Source organism: Vicia villosa, linkage group LG2 (assembly GCF_029867415.1).
Source record: "Vicia villosa cultivar HV-30 ecotype Madison, WI linkage group LG2, Vvil1.0, whole genome shotgun sequence".
Lineage (NCBI taxonomy): Eukaryota > Viridiplantae > Streptophyta > Magnoliopsida > Fabales > Fabaceae > Vicia > Vicia villosa.
Window position 1 is genome coordinate 83,409,798 of NC_081181.1, and position 13,822 is coordinate 83,423,619.

At 31.7% G+C, this 13,822-nt stretch overlaps 1 protein-coding gene across 1 annotated transcript; it reads right to left on the reverse strand.

Annotated features, from left to right (window-relative positions):
* Positions 1 to 960: 960 nt before the first annotated feature.
* Positions 961 to 2,118, reverse strand: LOC131649485 (F-box protein SKIP23-like). Its single transcript, XM_058919246.1, has one exon. The coding sequence runs from the start codon at positions 2,116 to 2,118 to the stop codon at positions 961 to 963; it is 1,158 nt and encodes a 385-aa protein (XP_058775229.1).
* Positions 2,119 to 13,822: the final 11,704 nt, after the last annotated feature.

The window sequence follows — 13,822 nt, forward strand, 5'->3', positions numbered from 1 at the left end:
ACCCTAAAACCAAACATTTAGATGGTCATACACAGCGAGGACATCAGAGAAAAAAATTATAGTCTTTATCTGAACATAACTCATTAAAGGGTATTGCAAAAATGATTTCTTCCCTGAAAGTAAGAATCTGTGATGATGATGTTGTTGAAGTTGAAAAGAAAGAAAAGAGTAGTGATAGAAATCAACAGTGGTGCAATAGAGAGAAACCGGCGGTGGTGCAGCGGAGAGAAACCGACAGTGGTGCAGCGGAGAGAAACCGGCGGCGGCATGTTTGCGTTTTGTTCTTGTTTTTTTCACTCAGTTGTTTCTGATGAAAAAAGAAACAATGGTTTTCTATACTAAAAAACGACGCCGTTTTAGTGTTCTTTTTAAAAAAAATAAAATAAAATACATTTGAACCGCCGGTTTAAGAAAACCACCGGTTTTCCGGTTTTTAGCGGTTTATACCGGTTTACACCGGTTCTCAGCGGTCCAATGACATAGGCGATCCAACAATTAAACCAGACCGGTTATTTGGCCGGTTCCCGGTTCAACCGGTCCGACCGGCCGGTCCGGTCCGGTTTTTAAAACTATGACTACTCCAACCTAGTAATGGAATGGAGAAAACTAGCTCTTGCCTTTCTAGCTCAAACCCAATAAATCATCTATAAATACCTCATTTTATAATTGAGAAAGATATCCACTAATTTCACTAATAAAATCTCTCACAATTCTAATTAAACATACTCTCACATTATTGTACTTTTTAACAAGTGTAAAAATAAAATAACAAATTCATACTTAATTATTAGACCATTTTATAGTTTAAAATTTACATTAAAAAAATAATAAAACACTTCAAAAATTAATAATAAAACATAATATAACACAAATAAAATAGACAAAAGCTAAGAATCTATAATCAAAAGCTTCCATATTTATAACAAACAAAAGTAATAAAAAAATAAATCAAAACATTCATCAATCCCATTTAAAACATGGTGCAATCCATATAGGAGGTGCCATATTTTTAAAATAAGATTTGTAAGGACAATGAAGACCAAAACTTCTTTGTTTAACATTATATATTCCTAAATCAAAAGGACCTTGAGGATAAGGATTGGGCTCATCATCAAAATAATTATCAGAATAGTAGATTGAATCCTTTTGTAGGTAACTTGAAAAATATGAAGCTGATATAGATGTTGAATCACCATCACCCACAAATAAAACATTATCACCCAAACTCTTAAGTTTCAACAATTGAATAATCTTCTCACCTTTCTCATCTAATTCCAACTTAAATACATGAAAATGTTTAGTACCTTTGTTTATATTGTCCTCCTCCCTAGTTATAAACCTTCTCACCATCCACAACTCTCCCTCCAAAGATTTTACTAAGTAAGTTAATGGAGAATAAACTTCATCAAAATTTGTTTGTAAAACAACATTTGGATTTCTTCTTTCCCTACCAAAAATGTCATGAGGGTCACTTGAATAACAAAGTTCAAAAGAGACAATTTTTTTCCAACGAGTTACCGCATAAACCAAACCTTTGTAGAATGTAATATCAATGAAACCAAAATGGTGGTTTTCTTGTATGTATGTCCAAACCTCTTGTCCCGCTTTGATAAAAGCTAAAGCACCACGATTAGTATAAATTGCTGCAACTACATAATCATCTGGACTTGTTATAGGGTCCGCAGACAAAGTAACCTTATGGATGTTAAATTCATAATCTCTATATTTCATATAAATATCAATCCATGGCAATATAATAGGAGCTACATCTTTAAAAGGATTCACCCATGTTATGATATGATCTACATCCACAGTTGCAAGCCATCCATAACTTGAGCCACAACATCTCTTTTTGTTAAGCATTGTCAATTCCAATGGATACACTCTATTTGCTACAACACTATACAAATTCCGCTTCTCTGTACTCTTCTCTGAAGGAATCATTAGCATAGGCAGCATATTGCTCCTAAATTGAATGTTGTAGCGATGGTTAAGGGTTGCAATTGAGTGCCAATTTTTGCAGACGGAACGAAACCAAATGTGATGGATTGGTTCAATTAACTTTTCAAGAACCATGTTGAGAGCAAGTGAATCTAAGCTTGTCCAATCTCGCTCCATGGCAAGGCTTCTATTTTTTTTCTTCTTCTAAAAAATGGTTAGGGTTAAGGTTCTAGGTTAGCTACACATCTTATATTTATAGATTAAGATTCTATCAGTTCTATTTTCATGTGCACTTTTCCCCCAAAATCGCAATATATTTATCAGTTCTATATTCATGCTTAAGTTATCACTATCTTTTTATACAGAAAAAGAATATCGTATCTTTTCACGTAAGGATAATAGTAGATTTTTATCAACAGAAAATATTGGAATAATTTATGAGAAGATAAATAAGATTTTTTGAAAAATTAAAAAAATTCCAAAATAATGAGTAATTCCGTTATGCTAACAAACATTTATGAGAGAATTAAATGTTAATGTGGAGAAAAGAATATCGGAAATATTGTTTTAAAACCAAATCAACAATATTGTTTCAATTGGTCTCTAATTATTTCGTGAGTGCCTTAAATGACTTTAAATGAAAACAACATTATTATTATTATTATTATTATTATTATTATTATTATTATTATTATTATTATTATTATTATTATTATTATTATTATTATTATTATTATTACTATTATTATTATTATTATTATTATTATTATTATTATTATTATTATTATTATTATTATTATTATTATTGGATAAGCAAAGATTTTTTCTTGCTTTTCGTTCACCAAATTTTCGACTAAAAATTAAAAAAATGTATATCAAAACAAGTTTATTCTACACTTTTTGAATTATGAATATTATAAATTTGAGATTTCTTGAGCATAAAAACTATTGCATTTATAAAATAATTTTGTTTTGAAATAAATTTGTATTTTGGATATTTGGCAACATTAATATATACAAAATATATTTTTTTCTCAAATTTTTTCCTCCCAAAATTTCTAATATATAACTAGACATTTTGCCTCTCCAAAATATTAAGAATATAAAATTGTTATTTAATAATACAGTTATTCAAATTGAAATCGATACAGATGAAATCAATGCTAAAATGTCTTATGCAGAAGTTTTCAAATTCAAATCTATCAAAAATAAAAAAGATAATCTCACAAAATCAAATATATTGGATGTGCTTGGATTATCTTTTATTAAAATGATTCATATCAAATTTGTTTTTTTGTCACCTTAGGCCCCAAGTTTGGAGGGCCTGAATTCAAGTCATCTCATAAATATCATTATTGATACAAAAACAAGTAAGATTTTTCAACTCATATCTCACTCTTTCCCCATTACTCAAAAATTAATTTGGGAGTTGGAGTGTTAATCTTGCAGGTTCAACATGTATCACCGCATCAGAGTAACGTGCGGCGCCCCACCGCAGAACATAATCAATATATTATGGTTCTTGTACAGAACATTGACACAGTTTGTGGGAATTGATCATCGATTCTTACGAATTTTTAGGATTAGACCTGAAATATAACCTATCGTTGGATTCAATCAGATCTTTTCTAATTTGGATCAAAATTAGTTTGAGAGTCATGTTCAGATGGACGTATTCTCAAATTGTTATGGATCGTGTTCTTCATCAACTTTCATCATAGATACAATCAACGAAGACCTAGTCTTATCATCAAGATCACTTTTTTTGGAACCTGGGGAGTCCAACAAGGAGCTAAGAGACGACATACCAATCCTAGGATTTGTAGATCATGAGAAGATAGATGGAATTCCCAACGATTTCCTTTCATTGTTCATTACTGCCATTGACGCTAATCATTATGCCTCAGGGATTCTCGTTGACGATGAAAGCTCGAGTAATGTACTCTACCTCCAAAATTTCACTAAACTCGGCCTAAGGAAACGAGATCTTATGCCATGCGAAGGAAAAAACCTACTCGCCTTTAAGGAATCTTATACTCGTCCTTGCGGACAGATGTACTTACAGGTCACGCTAGGAGTAGGAAGCCAAAGAATGACAATGAAGGTACACTTCTTCGTTGTTTCTTACAACGTTTACAATGGTATTCTCGATCGACCACTACTGGTGGTTTAGATGCCATATCTTCTCACATACACATGAAATTGAAGTACCACAATAATTCAAGAAGCGATCATAAAAAGTACATAGTAGCTGTTATCTTCCTTGAAAAAGAGCATCAGGGAGGGTAGTCAGACGATTATAGTTGATCCTGAAGCCAACGAAGATGATCTCCCTTAGGAGAAGAAGTGGAACTCTTGAATGGAGCGAATACAAAGACTTTGAGGCCAAATCTGGACGGAGTTTTCGTGTCAGTCCACCTAGGCAATAATTCGTTGAGATCCGTAAAGATAAGAGTCGGCCTACCCGTGAAAGTAAAGGAAGGATTAATCACATACTTGAGAGCCAAAGTCGATCTTTTCGCCATCTCCCTTCATGAGATACCTGTAATAAATCATAGTGTGGTGTGTCACTAGCTAATTGTTGATCATACAACCCGATACATGTCATAAAGGTGAAGGAAACAGTTCCCTAAAAAAAGAGAGGAAACGGCAAAGACATTCCAAGTGTATTAGACGCCAATTTCATATCCAAATTGAAGTATACTTAATGCTTATCTAATATGGTGTTGGTCAAGAAGGCCTTAGAAAAATGGAGAATATGTGTTGACTATACTGATTTGAACAAGGCGTGTCCCAAATATGCATATCCACTTCCAGGTATAGACGATTTGGTTAATAGTTCTGTCAGATATAAACTCATGTCCTTTATGGATGCATATTCCAGCTACAACCATATATCGATGTACGAATTATTGAATATATAACTCCACACATAAGAGGGGTGATTTTTGTGGATTTTTTTTTAAAATTATCATGTATTAAATTTTTTTTTACGCAAATAACCATGTTTCGAAAAAATTACGCAAATAACCAGGTTTCTAAAACCCTTAACACCAAGGCGCCATCTCACATGGCTTATTCCCTTTTTTTTAGTCCTAGGCGCCATCTGACATGGCACACTCAATCTCAATAAGCCATGTCAAATGGCGCCTCCCTTCAACATTTAGGAGGAGGAGCCATCTCATATGGCTCCTCCTTGTATATATTTGTTCAATTGTCCATTTGAAAATGCACCAAGGCGCCATCTAAAATGGCTTATTACAGAAAAGTTGTACATAGGAGCCATCCCAAATGGCGCCTCCCTTCATCTGATACAATGGTGGCGCCATCTCACATGGCGCCTTGGTGTCAATGTTTTCTGAAACTTGGTTATTTGCGTAATTTTTTTCGAAACATAGTTATTTGCGTAATTTTTTTCCAATACATGGTTATTTAAAAAAAAATCGATTTTTGTGTTTAAGAAAAACTTGTATAATCATTTTATAATTTTAAAAACATTTTTAAAATATGTTACAATCAAGAAACGAAAAATTTAAATTGCGGAAAGAAAAACTTAAAGAAAGAGAGAAGACACCAACAATTATATTGGTTCAATCAAGAAGACTTACTCATGTTCCCAAGATTTGATCTTGAGAGTATCCAATAAAAATTAAGAGCTTTTAATAGGTTAAACTATTGAACCTTTTTTACAAGGAAAATGAAGTTTCTGGCTGACTTCCAACCAAACAACAAATAGAGGAGAGAAATGGTTAGTCTTCCTTCCAAACGAAGGACTGAAGCGGTTAGTTTTTTTTCCACTTAACAACTTGAAGCGGTTAATATCCAACCTGCAATGATATTTTACATAGGCTTATCTCAAATCAACGAGAGCTTTTAATCCGGGTTGAGTGATTGAATCGAGCCAAGATTTTGACAAGATGGCATCAAACCTATGAGATTTTATATAAAACTTATCTCTAAGCTTATAAAGATTTTATCTGGGTTGATCTTACTAACAGAATCAGGGTTTACATAGGATAACCACTCATTTAGTAACTAAATTCCCAAATCAAAGCTTTTAACGGGTTTAGCTTCGAACCCAAATACACATCCCTAATTGGATAAATTCTTCAACCATGAATAAAAGTGAATTTAAAGTACTACATTTCCAGAATTACACAAATGTCTCACTTGCAAAAGACCTTTCTCGAAAACACTACGATTAAATTTCTAAGAGAGAAAGTGAGAAAATATTTTTAGAGAGATTGCGAGGAGTGAGATATGAGAGCTCACCATTCTGGATGTGAAAATATGAGGGAAGGGGTCTTTATTTATAGGCTAGAGTTTGGCACAAAAACAAAAAATTTAGAATGCATTTTTGCACTAACCCAATTAATTAGGTATAAGTGCCAATCGATTGGTCAGTAAAAAAATTGCCCATAACTTTTTGAGAGCTCATGATTCAACTAGTGTGGCTTTAAACTAAGTTGTAAAACTCGTTTTAGTGTGTGTATGTGTGTGTGTGCGTGTACACGTGATAATGGTTATGATAAGTTGGTAATAGTAATTTTACAGTTGTGTAAGCCTAAAATTTTAAAGTTGTGTCATTCCATTAAATATTGATGAATTTTCTAGCTGCAACATTACATCAAAAAATCCTTTTGCTCAATTGATAATAAAGTATAGACTTATTATATGGAATAAGGCTCCAATGATGCACAAATATTTCTTTGAAGTTGTTGCCAAAACATTTAGACATATTCTTAAACTTGTCAATCCTAATAGTAAAAATATTCCCTTTGGAGGCAAAGTAATGGTTTTGGGTGGTATTTTTAACAAGTCCTCCCAATTATACCGAAGGGAAAAAGAGAAGATATTATGCATGCAAGCATTAATTCATCTTATGTATGGGATCTTTGTCAGATAATGACATTAACCAAGAACATGCGGCTTCAAACTGGACCGTCAAGATCATATGTAAATCAAATGAAACAATTTTTTAGATTGCTTGTTGAGTATTGGAGAAGGAAAAATTGGCGAGGATAATGATGGAGACTTAAACATTGAAATTCTAGATGATATGATCATAAAAAATTCAGGAGACCCCATTACTTCTATAGTTGTTAATACTTATACATCTTTCTTTGAGAATTTTCATGATTCATCATATTTTCAACAGAGGAATGTATTGACACCAAAAAATGAAGTTGTTGATATTATAAATGACTACATGTTGTCTTTGATTCCCAATGAAGTTAAAACACATTTGATTTTTGATACACCATGTGAACAAAATGAAACTTTTGATGAGAATACAATATTCCTATTCTGGAATTATTGAATATCATCAAAGCTTCAGGCCTGCCAAATCGTGAATTAAACTTAAAGGTTGGTGTACCTGTTATGCTACTTAGAAATATTAACTAATCACCCAACTTATGTAATGGCACGCGTCTCATTATTACTCAACTGGGAAATTTTGTGCTCGAGGCGAAGGTAATTTCAGAAAATAATTTTGGCAAAAAGGTTTTTATTCCATGGTTGTCATTGACTCCTTTTGACAAGAGAGTTCTATTCAAATTTCAGCGTAGATAGTTTTCTATATCTGTTTCTTTTGCAATGACAATAAACAAGAGTCCAGGTCAATCTCTTAAACATGTTGTGATCTACCTTCCACAATCGATTTTTACACATGGTTATGTGTTGCAGGTTTTAGAGTTACTTCATGAGTTGATCTAAAGCTTCTTATCACTGACGACGATCGTGATGCCACTAATAGCACTTCAAACGTTGTTTACAAGAAGGTCTTCCAAAATATGAACAATATACGTCACCTATTCTATGCTATATTATTATTATCTAAGTTGATATTATCTAAGTTCATTTTATTGTTTATTTAGCAAATTATTTGATACAATCATTTTTTCTTCACATGGTCCATATGTTGATTATGCTATTGAATGATATATTCAAACGGTTAGGAAATTCTTACTCCAACACATTATAACTTACAGGTGGGCGATGCCAATTTTCATTTCAAATTGATTGTTATCTTTAGTTGTTGATAAAGGAGTTTTACATTCTCATTCATATTTATTATTTTTTTACTTCCAAGTCTCATGATGAATTTACTTTATATTTTTGTTCAATTGCATGAAAAATTAGAAAAAAACAATTTATATTTTCGTGTTCTATTCATATTTTGTGATATATATTTTATGTCTTTGTATATGTTTATATTATATAGATAAACCTATAACTCTGTGTTTGATAAATACGGAGATATAAAATTTTATTACTTTATATTCATATTTTTGTACTATGAAAAATATAGTATATATTAAAAAAAAACATAATTGGAAGAATTTTTTCAAATGCATCTTGATAAATGAAATAATTTTGAATTTTAAAGTTTTTTAATCATTAAAATAACTTTAAAAATAGTACAAAAAAGTTATTTGTATATTGTTATCAGTGTAATTGTCACAAAATTTATCAGTGTAATCTATAACTATATATAAAGGGGATACATTCTTTTGGGCTGACCTATTTTACTTCCTAAAATACCCTTTATTCATTTTTTTAATAAATAAAATAAATACAATTTATAAATAATAATGTTGTTAGTAACTTCCATCAGTTATTCATGGGAAGAGTTTAAAAGTTAATAACTTCTATCTTTTATAACTTTAATATCACTATCCATGGCTGTGAGTTTCTTGCTTGCTCCTGTTGTAACTGCAGCAACCTCATAGCAATTAGCAATTGGCCTCCGTGGAGTTCTGTTATCATTAACTTTTCCTTTTGCTTTTGTCCAATGAAGATGCAAAACTATATATATGGAAGTTCAGATAGGTTACCATAAACAAATTGCACACAAAAGTTTTATGAAGAGATCAAGATCAGTTTCATTCTCAATATTGTCACACTGTGCATCACTGCGAGGACGCCAATAATGATAGTGGCATTGTTGAGGGTACAACTTTTGATTCTCTATTTACATTTTTCCAATGATCCCTCTTATTTTTCTTACACTGCTTGGTATTAACTTCCATGCTCTACAAGTTAGAACTTCATGACAGTTTTATAACTTCTATTTTTGCACGTTAAATCCCATCAATTGATAAATTTCCCATCATTATTACTCCTCAATTTTACATGGATTTTTCTTTAAGGTCTATTAATATTAATGCACCACATTCATTTGCTCTTTTTTGTTTATTTTTTATTTTGGACAAATTCTCTTTTGTTCTTTAATTATAAACAAAATGAAAGTTGCTTGAGAAGTAAGTTAGGCGATCCCTCTTATATACTTTACCTATTTATTTGCTTTTATCATAAGAAATCACCATTAGAAGAAAATTGTGAGTAAGAATCATATAGGATTAACTACTATGATTTTGGTGAATTTTTGCAATTATGTTTTTGGTGAGTTTTTGCAATTATGATTTTATCTCATAACTTCTCCCTCTCATTCTGGCAAAATAACTCCTCCAACCAATATTGATTTTATTCCTCACATAATCTTTAAAAGTTTGGAGTTTCTGCTAAGATATTATATAACTAATCAATCAGTGTTTTTCGTTAATTGATTACAATCATCCATTACTGAGGGTTCATTCGTCTCTTCTCTTCTCCTCTTCTATTTTTGTTTTCGCATCATTTAAATTTTCTATTCACACATAATTTATAAAATTTAGACCAACACATAATTTATAGAACATTATAAAAATTATTCTACTTATAATTTATAATTTAGATTTTTTTAAATTTTGTTTTCTAATTTCAACTCTCTTATGTTTTATTATTGTTTAAAAGAAGGTTGGATTAAAACCTATTGAAAAAGAAATGTCCTAAAGGAAATAAACGAGAGAAAAAAATGACATGGTCTATTCAAAACTTTCAAAATGAACTTTAAAAATGAATTTACTAATATTTGACATACAATAAACCTAAAAAGACTTGATGAAGAGACAATATTTTAGTTTGTATTAGATGTTTTATGATTTATATTTGTTGTTCCTATTTTCTAAATATTTATGTTTTAATTTATATTAACATTTACATAATAATAATAATAATAATAATAATAAAAATAATATTGTTATTAGGTATTATAGCATGTATTAAAATAAAATATTAGATCATATAATTGAAAGGAAATTACACTCTCTTCCTTCGAAGTCTATATATGCACGCGTCATTAGAGAATGAGTACATCTAAAACCAATAAAAACATCATGATATTGAGACAAAGACTTTGATGAAACTCATATTAGTAAATTAAAATAAAAAATAAATACAAAATATTCGTTTCTGCACACTAAAAAAACAAATAAGCGAAGAGAGATATAGAGAGAAGGAGGGAGGGAGGGAGGGAGAGATATAGAAGGAGGGAGGGAAGGAAAGAGATGGAGAGTGAGTGAGAGAGAGATAGAGGGAGGGACAAAGATAGAGATAGGGGGAGAGAGATAGAGGGAGGGAGAGAGATAGAGATAAAGATAGAGGGGTAGAGGGAGAGTGAGAGAGACAGATAGCGCGTGAGAGATAGAGGGAGAGGGAGAGTGAGAGAGAGGAAGAGAGAGATTGCATATCATAAAGTTTACGTAAAAAATATTCATTTAAATTTTGGCGCTGTGCGCATTAAAAAAGCGGACAAACGGGCATAATTTCTAATAGAGTGTTATTCAGAGTTGTCGTGCCTTTGTGTAGTAAATTTATATAAATTTTTCTACTGCTAGAGCAAGCATCAAGTAACCGCTTCGGTAACTGCTGAACCTCTTAAGTCCTTTTGCAATTGTAACTTGCATTTAAATAATTAAATAAATTTACAAAAATAGATAATAAATAATAGTTGAAAAATAATTAGTTAATAAAAGGTTAATGTTATACCCCAAAATTTGCCCACATATTTTTCAAGAAAACTCCAATCTGAAAATTAAGGGTCTCATATAATCATGGATTTTTATTTCAACAAATATCCTGACATATGAAATACTTAGTTTTTAGAATTTTTCTTATACAGTAATATGGCTTGCAGTTGAATTTATTCTTACGCAAACACCAAATACTGTTTATTACTTCACACATGCTATTTATTTATTTACAGATAAATAGTACTGACACAATTGGTACAGAGTTAAATCTTTTTGCAGGCGCAGAATCAGGAAACTCAGACTGTATTGGTAACAAGTAGATTATTATTATCTTTTGTTTCCCACTAATTGTTGTACTATATTCCATTATTTGCAAAAATCTTTTCAAATCTCTTTTTCAAAAATCAAATCTTTCTTTTTTCCAACACTATCATACACTTTCTTTCAAATCTTACTTCCACTCAAATTTTCCTTTTTGTACGGAATCACATCATTCCCCAACGTCTCTTTCCTTCTTTCCATTCTATAAATACCTCTCATTTTCTTTCATAAAATCTCACATCAAATTCCAACTCATCTTTCAAATTCCTATCTCATATCTATTTTCTCTTCTTCCCTGACAAGAATGGCAAAGTGGATAGAGACACTGTTTCTTACAGTCATCACCATTGCTACGGTGATCATGACTTTCTTCTGCCTGCATAGTCCTGAGGAGTGTGGACCTGCAATGGTTATGCTCCCAATCATCTACATGTTATTGTTCATAGCATGGGTTATCAATCGTCATTCTTAAAATTTGCCGTATTTCTCATTTCTTAAATGTACCGTTTATTCGTCGTACTGTTCAATATAGTATGTAATATTTGTACTGTCAGTATTAAATGTTGTACTATTTGTCATAATATTGCTTAATTACTAAGATAATATTTTGTGTGTTTTCTGCCAGTCAAATATTCCTATTTCTGTGCATTAAATGATTTTCAGGGTTATTATCAGTAATTTTGCCCGCATACCGTAAATATTAGTTATTTATTATGTCTGTGTTTTTCTAACAAGTCATGTAAATAAACTTTCATTTTTCACATAAAACAAAAACAAAAAACAAAAAAAAAAAAGAAAATTAACTTTGACTGTTGATTTTTCACTCTAACTGCTACATCAATACCTGAACAGTCAGTTGACAGCCAAACTGCTGGCAGTACAATTCTCAGTGTTTTGTACCATCAATCAAATCAATCTTTCACAATTCAAAATTCCAAGATCTTTTGTGCTAGAAGTCTTCTGAATATCACGCGATTAGCAGAGACTCAACACTGTACAAAAATCAGGTACGCTTAACTGTCTCCTACACAAACAGTCCCTAATCAGGGTTTTTCTTGTTTTACAGGAGCAACAAGTTTTTGAGAGCTCAAATGGATTTCATACACATCCATATATCTCAAAGTACCATCATACAAATTTTCAAACTTCAATTCACTCAGACGCACCGTCAGCAGCTCAAACAGTCAACAGACGACCCGTTTGACCAAAAAAGTCAACAGACAGTCAAAAATGAAATTTTTTGTCAAAGTCCATATTTTGTCAAAGGATTCATCATTTGATCATTGGATGATCATAATTCATCAAGGAAAGATCAAAAATCAACAAAACCCTAAGATTCAAAATTAGGGTTTTTGCCTGAAAAGTCAACTCAACTTTGACTGATCATAACTCTCTCATCCTTCATCCAAAAAATTCAAACCAAAGCTTGTTTTGAAGGAAATTCAATTATCTTTCAAATGCCATTGATCCCATGGTCATTGGATTCACCATTTGAAAAATATGATCAAAGACATTACAGGTCATTTTCAAAGTCAACAAAAAGACACTTTTTTCAAAAGGACACACAAGGAGCTTCAAAAATCATTTTGACATGAGACCAAAGACATTGGTTAGAGGACTCTTTGAGGTTTCCAAAAAGTGCAAGATCTCCTTCATATGACAAAAATTGAGGGATTTACACCTTGTTGAAGTTGGCTAAATTTTGGGAAAATACATGAAATCAACATTGCTCAAAAATGCATTTTTTCCAAATGGGGCCAAGTTTTCAGCATTCAAACATCATTTCCATGATGTAATGGGCCTCCCACGACCAAGGCTAAGCCCACATCATTTTTTATCCATTTTTGGCATAATTTTATCTTATTTTAAGATTAAAATTAAAAAGAAATTGAAATGGATAAAGAATAGCTTGTCTTCCAAGCAAGACTCATTCAACTCTGTCCCAAAGCAAAGTACAGCAGAGGAGAAGAAGAAAATCAAGCCATGGTGGCTTAAAGACAAAGCTACCAATGTTGAAAAAGTCAAGATTCCAAAAAAACTCATCAAAGCTTTTGGCTTAGTTTCTAAGCACTCTAATGCTTATAAATAGGCTATAGCACTTCAGTAACAATAGAGACAGAAATTGAGAGCAAAACTCTTGCTTGTAACACACTTGTAATCTCTTAAAATATTCAAAGAATTTTGAAATTCGAATTCCAAGTTTAAGTCACTTTCCATTCAAACTAAACACTCAAACACGTTCCTTGAACATCACTGAAGCTATCTCAATCAATTACAAGCCTTGAAGCTCACTGAATCGAGCTACACAGGTCAAAATTTGTTCAAACTAAAATCAATTCGTATCTGGTTATTCACACACGTTTAACAAGATGTAGACATACTATTGAGTTTGGTTTGAGGTGTAGATCATTTCTGGAAACTTAATTGAAGTTTGGACATGTACAAACGAAATCACCATTTTAGGGTTCATAGCTTCAAAATTAGGGCTTTCCAAATTAGGCAAAATTAGAGGTTCTAATTAGTACCATTGAATTCGCATGGACCAAACGAATTGAACTGATAGGTCGCGCCAAGTTTATGTGTACGTTTGACCCTATTCGCTATTTTGCAGGTTTAGTAAGTAACCAATTACAGCGCTTTTGGTAAGAAAGCGCTATTAAAAGTCTTGTCTGAAGGTTGAAGACGAAGACGTGTCACCTCCCTAT